General features: G+C 38.4%; 1 protein-coding gene across 1 annotated transcript; it reads right to left on the bottom strand.

Moving 5' to 3' along the window:
- Nucleotides 1-262: 262 nt before the first annotated feature.
- Nucleotides 263-1,970, bottom strand: LOC140151034 (uncharacterized). The gene is made up of 3 exons (XM_072173227.1): nucleotides 1,442-1,970; nucleotides 739-1,004; nucleotides 263-373 (listed from the first exon to the last, which is right to left on the bottom strand). Exons 1-3 carry the CDS (start codon nucleotides 1,909-1,911, stop codon nucleotides 351-353), a joined length of 759 nt encoding a protein of 252 aa, XP_072029328.1. The 5' UTR covers nucleotides 1,912-1,970; the 3' UTR covers nucleotides 263-350.
- Nucleotides 1,971-10,842: the final 8,872 nt, after the last annotated feature.

Here is a 10,842-nt window from a genome sequence, read left to right as displayed (position 1 = left end):
AGCCTCATTATACGTTGTCTTTTCCTCTTCAGGAACACCAGCACTGCGCAAAATTAATGTGTTATTTTGCTGGCATGTAAAACACAAATCTGACATTGGCCTGCATATAACAATGTGTGGCAACAGGCTCTGCCACAATAGACGGAAAGTACTCTCTGACACTTCCCGCATGCCTTCGGTTTTGGTTGCAGCATCGTGATAGAGTTGATAGACCTGCCGTTTGGTGCACGAACTCGGCAGCACTTTAATATCATCGCGGCGAAATCCTGGTATGCGTCCTGGCAAAGGGATTGAGTGGACTTCTGTGTAATTGGAGATAAACTGTACTACAAGTTTTATCTCCTCAAATGTCAAGGCATTTTTCTGCGTCCTCCTGTTAAAGAGAGAGAGAGAGAGAGAGACAGAAAGTAAAGAAATGTTAACAATTTATATTGAAGTTATGAACTAAATTAATATTTGATTAATCTCCTTCTCAACCTCTTCTTGAGCGATAAAGATCAACAATGTTCTTGTTCATAAAGTGTGATAAACACCACATGAGGAGTTTTCTGATTACAAAGTTGCAGCATCGGTTGCAACTCATGTCTTCATGAGATATTAAAGTAGTAATGAATGGTAGTAACATCGTAATTTTTATTGACCAATTGCGAGACATGTTTTACAATCTCATGAGTTTGTTACAAAGCTTTTTCATAAACTATTTTAACATGTTTAGGTATAAATGATAATAAAACAAACCTGATTTCTTCTGATATGGAGCAAACCCTTGAGCTAAAAAGTGTTTCTTCATGGTGTCGAGTTTCGTTCTAGATATTTGAAACAGGTACGTGAACATGTCTCTGCAGATCTGTCGATGGCCATATTTGTATCTGATGAAGGTCCTTTGACGCTCCTTTGTTTGGCGTTTCCCTGCTGATGCCACACCACTGTCATTGATGCTGGCTGATATCACACCCAGTAACACCCAGTCTTTCTCTTGTGGTGTCATCTCTGCAATAGCATCTCTACAAGCATAAAAATACATAAAAAACCCACAATTTAATAATCATAGAATTATTAAACAAACAACTTTATGTTTAATTATAAAAGTAAAACATGGGTATCAAATGTACAGATAGACAGGGCAAGTAAACTGTCAGTGATCATTTCATAGCTGTCGCATCATCATGAGTAAATAGTGTAGGGCTTTGCAATCTTATTAAAATCTTGGACTAAAAATAATTACTTTATCAAGAATTACTGAATATTAATTTTACCAGCAAGCCCCTTGTTATTGACATGTGCAGCTGCTGTGTCATTATTAATCAATCTTCATCATCATGTTTACTGAAATTGACATTGACCTACAAATCCATTAAGCTTAACCCGAGTCAAAACTCAGGGGGAAAATCTGTTTGGTGTAGAGTTACGATTTTTATCAAGTTAATGGAGACCTACTCACCTCATTCTGACCCTTTCTTCAAGAGTAAACTGTTCCTTGCAATTTTGTACGCACTTGCAAAGGCACTTTCCAACATCGTAGTCACCCACATTATAAACTTCCTGAGCTATATTCATGGCGTTGACAACTTCATTGTCAGCGACTATAGGCTCATTTTCTACTGCATCTACATGTTCATCTTCACTGTCATGTTCACTGTGAGTCTCACTATTTTGTTGTTCTTCATCGGAAGCAATGCTTTCCATCTCAATGTCAGCATCATCGTCATGTTGACTCTCTGAATCTTCATCATCTGAGTTATTGTTTGGGTTCACAAAATAGTCTGTGATGAAATCATGCAAGCCGGGCTCACCTTCCAGTCCAAATTCTCTCGCTTCGTTCAGTAGATCTGCAACATGTTTATCATTCTGCGACACCGCCATTGTCGCTGTAAAGCTTACCAATAGTACTAAAATTCTTAAATCATACATTTGAGACGATAATCATGACGAAAATACGTCGCCAAATTCGTAGAAAATATCAACGCAGCCTCGAATTTCACCTCCATAAACAACAACAAAATGTGACCTGAAAGGCCCTGGTACGCATGCGTAATGATATGCCAGCGAATCGGCGTGTCTAGAATAGTCACGTGGTCATTAAATGCCCTGACGTAGCAACCAGGGTTGCATCTTGTTTACAAGAAATAATGGGATGATGTCATTTTCTCTGGGTCATACCTAATGAATTATTCATTTCTTTTGTTAGAAGAGAGTCTGAGGTTTCTGGCGATACCAAAATTGTGTAGGGTGGATTCAAAATTACCTTCAGATGGGGGCTTGAAAATACGCTAATTCTGGGTCATTTTCGACCAAACCTTGACCAAATCTGCCGTTTTTCGAATTGACATACCACTCTAAATTTGTTTAAAAATATACTTTGCCGATGAAATTTCAGTTTGGAATTTTCGTAGCATGTTTATAACATAACTAGCATCATGAATTTATAAAAAACTCAAAATCAATAACAATCACCCCCATATCAATTTTTGCCTGTTTCTCCATTCATAACTCTGCCCAAACATGCCTGGTTTTGCCATGCGACGTCACATATATGGTATTTTTTGTTTGAGGTCAAAGGTCATTAAGGTGTCACTTCCGGTATAAAACGAAAAACCTTCAACATTTTTTATTTGCTAAGAAAACCATAGGACAGTAACGGTATGTTCACATGAATATTTATTGTGGTTACCCAATTCTCGCGATTCCAAATACAGCGCGCCACCAACGACGGCAGTGAAAATTGGCATTTCCGTGTCTGGGGTCGACATCCTTTTCATCAACCATAGCTGACCATGTTTGTGATTATTACTCTAAAAACACAATGTTTTGCAGTACTTTTGAAATTTTTGAGATTTTCTGTGTTGAAGTGAAATATTGCACTTTGATATTCACATATGTCTTTTTCTAAAACCCGCAAACTTGATGTTGATACTAGGTGTTAACTTTTTGTTATCCCATTTTCTAAAACCGCCCTTTTTTGTTTTTAAACTTTACGATGCTTTTCAGCCCGATACGCGCGAGCCTAGTCAATGCGAAGAATAGGCCTAGGCCTGTCCTTTTTAATGGAAAACGCATAGGTTTTATTTTGGATATTAGAATAAATTGTTATTTAAATTAGAATTTATTGTTTGTTCAATACGATAATAATATAACACCAGCATACTCAAGAACATCCATACTATAGGTGTTGCGTTTTTGTAATCGGCCTACATTTTCTAAAAATGATGTTTTTTTTGCACGAAGGCGCTTAGCGGCCCGCCGCGCGGGATAGGCCTACAACAAAGAAATTCAAGTAAATTTTAAATAGATTCTTAATACTCATTACTTATAAACATGCATCACATTGGTTTGCCGTTTTTGTTATTTGTAATTGTTTGATTTGTCCTTATTTTATTTTTAGCCTAAATTTGTATTTTTAATTATATTACTATCAAACATTAAAAAAATTACGATCGCAATAAAAACACTTTGTAGGCATAGCCTATACCGCATAAAAATAACATTATTTTTTATTAATATTTCAATTTGAGACTTTAATGCATAAGTTCAACAATACCTCATAGAGTTCTAGCATAATAATAAAGATGAAGAAAGTTTCAAACTGCAAAAGAGTACATGAATTTTAAAAGATCATTATTTTAAGGCATATCAAGAAAATATGCATGAAAAAACTTCATAACTTTAGAACCAAGTATTCTAGACCTTTGGTGTTTTCAGTTTAAAATGATAGCCTATTGTACGTGTAATGGTTACACAATTTTCAAAAATGCCTTCATTTGGCCCCCATGAACCAGATCGTGTCACAATTAAGGTTTAAATTTGACAATTGTCATGTCCGATTTTAATATTAATTCATGTTTCTTTTAATTTTTCATATTTTATTTTTACTTCCGCTTTCTTGCATGTCATACTTTATTTCATCTTTCCCCTTTAATAATTCATAACCCAAGGAAATTTACTCTTAATGTAGGCCTAGGCCTACTCCCAAATAACACACGTTGGTTGGAATGAGTTTCTTTTTAGTCATATTATCGGTTGGCACAACATTGAAAAATCAAAAACCTTTTCGACTAATTCAATTGGACAATTTTAAACACCTAGGCCTAGGCCTATACATGTTTTTTTTTTTAAAGAAAAAGAAAATGTTTTCCTTTTCTTTCTCATGAAATTATAAGTCAACACTGTGAAAAGAACTGAACTGTAGTGTAGCCCACCCTTTACGGCACTGACTTTGGCCAAATTGGAAAGGTTTAAATTCGGAGGGTCGACATTTTCTTGCATATTAAATAATGGATCAGGCCCATGGATCAAGGACTCAACCTATGTAAAGAGGTCAAATCTGGGGATGGACTTTATTGGAGGGGTGAACGCATTGTTTAAGCCTGCTTCATTTGAGACTGAAGGGGCGAACCGGGACACCCCCCCCCACACACACACACCGATTTACGGTGAAGGATATACTGTACAATAAGCATGATAAGGGACAATTTGCAGTTGATGTTTTTGACAAAAACAAGATAACTTAACATGCTTAACAATGTAGTTTGGAGGCCATTATAGGCCTAAATGAAAATGAAAACGTGCCTATCATTAGGGTAGGTCTATTCGAGCCCCCGCACCAAATTTATTGAGGGGGCTGAGCCTATGTAATTTTGACAGAACTGCACCACGAGAGTTTATTTTAAAAATTAACAGGTTTATTTGTTTAGTGCAAGTATATATTTTCTCCCGACATTATACATTGGGGCCAAAGTGTTTTGTTTATAGGGCTATATATCGAAGGAAATGGCTTCGAAATCAACGACCTTTCGTGGTCATACAGTAGGCCTACATCATGCTACAAAGAGTGTTTCAAACGTCACTCGAAAAATGCTTTAAAACAATTAATTCATATCTATTCAAGTTTGTAAAAAGGTTATAAATGTAAAACATCTATAGGCCTAGGTTAGGAAAAAAATAATAAAAATAAAAATAAGACAAGCGTTCAAAACATTTTTGAAAACCAAAAGCTTTTATCTTAATCATGTATCACGCATGGTAATAATTATGGGAAAAGTTATCCAAACAAGAAATAAAAAAGGCACGAATTTGCGTTTTAGATTAAATTTTCTGTTTGAAATTGTCTTGCATCAAAAGCATTTGCTATTATAGGCCTACAATGTACCCAAACTCGAAAATTGACATTTTGACATCGGGTTTATAGGCCTAGATGGTCGATCAGCATCAGAGACATCAACATTTTTGACATCGAGTTTTAACCGTAGATGGTTGAATAGGAATAGAGTACATTTGAAATTCGAAAACGTTTTAATCGTATTAAAAAAATAAATGCTTTACGCTGTCCATGCTGTTAAAATATGTATTGAATATTTCGTTATTCTAAATATTGAGAATTAGGCCTACTTTACTTAAAACAAACAAGGTTTAAAAATTGTGGGTATTTTAAGGATATATTCATGAGGGTCTAAGTAGGCCTATCCCCAATCATATTTTTCAGTGTTTTCTTTTCTTGTAAACGAGAGCCTAAAGTATTTTCCCAAGAGCCTCGGATCGGGTTCGGAAAAGTTTGAAAATAAGGGTTTAATTGATGCCCATTATTTTGTGTGGGAATAGGCCTAACACTCTGAACATTCACAGAGGTAGGCCTAAACCATGACTGTCGAAATAAACTTTGTAAAGGAGGCAGAAAAAACCATATTAAAAAATAAATGCTTTACGCTGTTCATGCTGTTAAAATATGTATTGAATATTTCGTTATTCTAAATATTGAGAATTAGGCCTACTTTACTTAAAACAAACAAGGTTTAAATTTTTTTAAAGGATATATGCATGAAGTAGGCCTATCCCCTATCATATTTTTTAATTTTTTTATTATAGGCCTACTTACAACAAAGCTTAAAGACCTGAAAATGTTTTCTTTTCTTGTAAACGAGAGCCTAAAGTATTTTCCCAAGCGCCTCGGAAAGTTCGGAAAAGTTTGAAAATAAGGTTGTGTGGGAATAGGCATAGGCCTAACACTTTGAACAGAGGTAGGCCTAAACCATGACTGTCGAAATTAACTTTAAAAAGGAGACAGGAATGAAAAAAAAACCGTCGGAGGGTTGAATCAACTGATCATCATCAACGTAAATAAGCAAATTTGAGTAATCGATAGCAACACTCGTTTCTGTTTCCAGGGTCGATGGTTCATCGTCGACGCGACGACTCATGGATGTCGACTTTTACCCATGATGCTCTGCGCGAAGTAGATCAGCCAGGCGTGATCGTTGGTGGCGCGCTGTATTTGGAATCGCGTCAATTCATATGTGGTATTTTTTATTTGGGGTCAAATGTCATTAAGGGTCACTTCCGGTCTGAGACGAAAAACCTTCAACATTCCCCTTCTGCCACAAGTAACATAGCATAGTGGTGCCACGTGCACCCATGCATTGACATTAGCCAATGTTAGCCAATGATAAATTAGCCGATATCATTTGTATTACCGAAACGTGGCTTGATGCAACTATACATGATTCGGAAATTATTGGTCACCCATACATAGTGTACCGTAAAGACCGCAATAGATCAGGGGGTGGAATTCTGATCGCCGCCAAATCTAATCTTTACCCCCGTCTCCGTCATGACCTTAGTGTCGATGGGATCGATCTTATCTGGGTTCCATGTATAACTAAACAAGGCAATATCCTGATTGGATGCTGCTACTGGTCCCAAATATCTGGTAGAGTTTTCATTGGTAAAGTAGAGGAATCTCTCTCTAAAATTGTTGATATCAGTCATAAGTTTAAAAGCGTCATACTTACTGGCGATTTCAATATGTGTGATAGACCGCATCAGGCATCACTTTTTAGAGATCTTTGTGAAGTCACTGATATTCTTGCCTTCCACCAAGTTGTGAACTTTGTCACTCGGCGATCTCATATTGATAAAAGTAAAGGGTCTATCATTGATCATGTGTACATTAATACCCCTGACACTCTTCAGTCACTTAATTCATTGCCTGCACTGGGCAAAAGTGACCATGATATTGTTACATATAAACTTCTTTTGAACAGCCAGCAACCTCCAAAAAGCCGTCCAATTCTATTGTATCATAAACTCGATATTGATATCTTTCTTCAAACTTTAATTAATACACCGTGGGATCTATGCTTCACTGATCCACCTGATGTTGATTATGCTTGGAATAATTTCAAAGATCTTTATCTTGCTGTTGTCAACGACGTTGTGCCCAGAGCTGCACCGAAAAACCGTAGACGCGATCCGTGGATAACCAACGATATGATCAGGCTTGTCAGAAAGAAGCGTAGGTTGTACAAAGCTGCTATATCTAGTAATTCTACAACGAAATGGGCCAAATATAAGAACTTTAGAAATAAGGTTAAATATGAAGTGAAAAGATCTTATTCTAGTTACGTCAAATCTCTTGCAGACGATGTTGGTCAAAACCCCAAAAGATTCTGGTCTCTTGTTAAGTCTAAGAAGGCTGCTCCACCTGTGTCTTCTTTTACTTACAATAATAACACCATTACCAATCCTGCTGAGATTGCGCAAATTTTTGCCTCCCATTTTCAAGACAACTTCACTGTTGATCAGTCTGCTTATGACCCAAATGATGTAATTCACAAGTGTGCTGACCATCCTGGTATGTTATTACTTTCGACCTTGAATACGGACGGTGCTGAGGTTCTTGAAATTCTTTCCAAACTTGATATTTCGAAGTCTCCAGGCCCTGACGGCATCAGTTCTAGACTGCTGAAATTATCTGCTCCTGTAATTGGTAACATTCTTGCTAGAATATTCAATCTTTCTGTGGCCTCGGAACTTTTCCGAGGACTGGAAAAAACAAATGTTGTGCCTATTTACAAAAAGGGTTCCAAGGACGATTTAAAAAACTACCGGCCCATATCTCTGTGCTGGGAATAGGCATAGGCCTAACACTTTGAACAGAGGTAGGCCTAAACCATGACTGTCGAAATTAACTTTAAAAAGGAGACAGGAATGAAAAAAAAACCGTCGGAGGGTTGAATCAACTGATCATCATCAACGTAAATAAGCAAATTTGAGTAATCGATAGCAACACTCGTTTCTGTTTCCAGGGTCGATGGTTCATCGTCGACGCGACGACTCATGGATGTCGACTTTTACCCATGATGCTCTGCGCGAAGTAGATCAGCCAGGCGTGATCGTTGGTGGCGCGCTGTATTTGGAATCGCGTCAATTCATATGTGGTATTTTTTATTTGGGGTCAAATGTCATTAAGGGGTCACTTCCGGTCTGAGACGAAAAACCTTCAACATTCCCCTTCTGCCACAAGTAACATAGCATAGTGGTGCCACGTGCACCCATGCATTGACATTAGCCAATGTTAGCCAATGATAAATTAGCCGATATCATTTGTATTACCGAAACGTGGCTTGATGCAACTATACATGATTCGGAAATTATTGGTCACCCATACATAGTGTACCGTAAAGACCGCAATAGATCAGGGGGTGGAATTCTGATCGCCGCCAAATCTAATCTTTACCCCGTCTCCGTCATGACCTTAGTGTCGATGGGGTCGATCTTGTGGGGGTTCCATGTATAACTAAACAAGGCAATATCCTGATTGGATGCTGCTACTGGTCCCAAATATCTGGTAGAGTTTTCATTGGTAAAGTAGAGAATCTCTCTCTAAAATTGTTGATATCAGTCATAAGTTTAAAAGCGTCATACTTACTGGCGATTTCAATATGTGTGATAGACCGCATCAGGCATCACTTTTTAGAGATCTTTGTGAAGTCACTGATATTCTTGCCTTCCACCAAGTTGTGAACTTTGTCACTCGGCGATCTCATATTGATAAAAGTAAAGGGTCTATCATTGATCATGTGTACATTAATACCCTGACACTCTTCAGTCACTTAATTCATTGCCTGCACTGGGCAAAAGTGACCATGATATTGTTACATATAAACTTCTTTTGAACAGCCAGCAACCTCCAAAAAGCCGTCCAATTCTATTGTATCATAAACTCGATATTGATATCTTTCTTCAAACTTTAATTAATACACCGTGGGATCTATGCTTCACTGATCCACCTGATGTTGATTATGCTTGGAATAATTTCAAAGATCTTTATCTTGCTGTTGTCAACGACGTTGTGCCCAGAGCTGCACCGAAAAACCGTAGACGCGATCCGTGGATAACCAACGATATGATCAGGCTTGTCAGAAAGAAGCGTAGGTTGTACAAAGCTGCTATATCTAGTAATTCTACAACGAAATGGGCCAAATATAAGAACTTTAGAAATAAGGTTAAATATGAAGTGAAAGATCTTATTCTAGTTACGTCAAATCTCTTGCAGACGATGTTGGTCAAAACCCCAAAAGATTCTGGTCTCTTGTTAAGTCTAAGAAGGCTGCTCCACCTGTGTCTTCTTTTACTTACAATAATAACACCATTACCAATCCTGCTGAGATTGCGCAAATTTTTGCCTCCCATTTTCAAGACAACTTCACTGTTGATCAGTCTGCTTATGACCCAAATGATGTAATTCACAAGTGTGCTGACCATCCTGGTATGTTATTACTTTCGACCTTGAATACGGACGGTGCTGAGGTTCTTGAAATTCTTTCCAAACTTGATATTTCGAAGTCTCCAGGCCCTGACGGCATCAGTTCTAGACTGCTGAAATTATCTGCTCCTGTAATTGGTAACATTCTTGCTAGAATATTCAATCTTTCTGTGGCCTCAGGAACTTTTCCGAGGACTGGAAAAAAGGCAAATGTTGTGCCTATTTACAAAAAGGGTTCCAAGGACGATTTAAAAACTACCGGCCCATATCTCTGTGCTCTACAGTTGGAAAAGTTATGGAGAGGATTGTAGCCAATAGACTACAGTCGCACCTGATTCGGCATGGTCTAGTCGCAGAGGGTCAACACGGTTTCTGTCCAGGAAGATCCTGTGCTACTCAGCTTGTCACCATGTACCATGACTGGGCGTCCATTCTGGACGAACGCTGTCCTCCTAGACTTGATGCTGTGTTCCTTGATTGGTCCAAAGCCTTTGACAAGGTCAGCCATAGTCTTCTTCTGTCTAAGCTTCATGGATATGGTATATGTGGTCAAATGCTTAAATGGTTCACCTCGTACCTCTATAATAGAACCCAAAGGGTGCAATACCTTGGTGAATTCTCCGACTGGATTTGTGTTAGGTCTGGGATCCCACAGGGCTCCATTCTTGGCCCCCTACTTTTTAATGTCCATGTTCTTGATCTTCCCTGTTTTGTTTCATCGTCTCTTCCACAGTATGCCGACGACACGGTCCTTTATAGACCTATCACATCTCCCCAGGATGAAGATATTCTTCAGAATGACTTAGATGCAATCAGGACGTGGAGTACCATCAATAGGCTTCCCCTTAATGCTGCTAAATGTGTGGTAATGCACATTACCAGATCCCATCGTCCTCTTTCCGTTAGATATCAGATGGGTGATATCCCTCTTGAAACCGTTTCTACTCATAAGCACCTCGGCGTTGTCTTGTCTTCTAACCTTGAGTGGGGTCCCCATGTTGATACTATCACTAGTAAGGCCCAACGTTTGCTTGGCTTCATCCAAAGAACAGTTGGATCCAATGACCCGGATACCATGAAGAAGCTTTTCTTTGCTCTGGTGAGACCTATCCTGGAGTACTGTGCTCCAGTTTGGGCTCCTAACAGGAAGGGTCACAAAAATAAGCTGGAAGGGGTCCAGAGAAGGTTCACCAGATACTGTTTTCCTGGTCCCTGGCAGTCTAGGCCTTCCTACAGTACAAGGCTCCAGACCCTTGAGATTCCCACCATTCTTTCTCGCTTTGATTATCTTCGCATTATGTTTG

The sequence above is a fragment of the Amphiura filiformis genome, chromosome 1 (assembly GCF_039555335.1).
Source record: "Amphiura filiformis chromosome 1, Afil_fr2py, whole genome shotgun sequence".
Taxonomy (NCBI): domain Eukaryota; kingdom Metazoa; phylum Echinodermata; class Ophiuroidea; order Amphilepidida; family Amphiuridae; genus Amphiura; species Amphiura filiformis.
The sequence above is the reverse complement of the archived record's forward strand: the minus strand, read 5'-3'. Positions and strand labels throughout refer to the sequence as shown.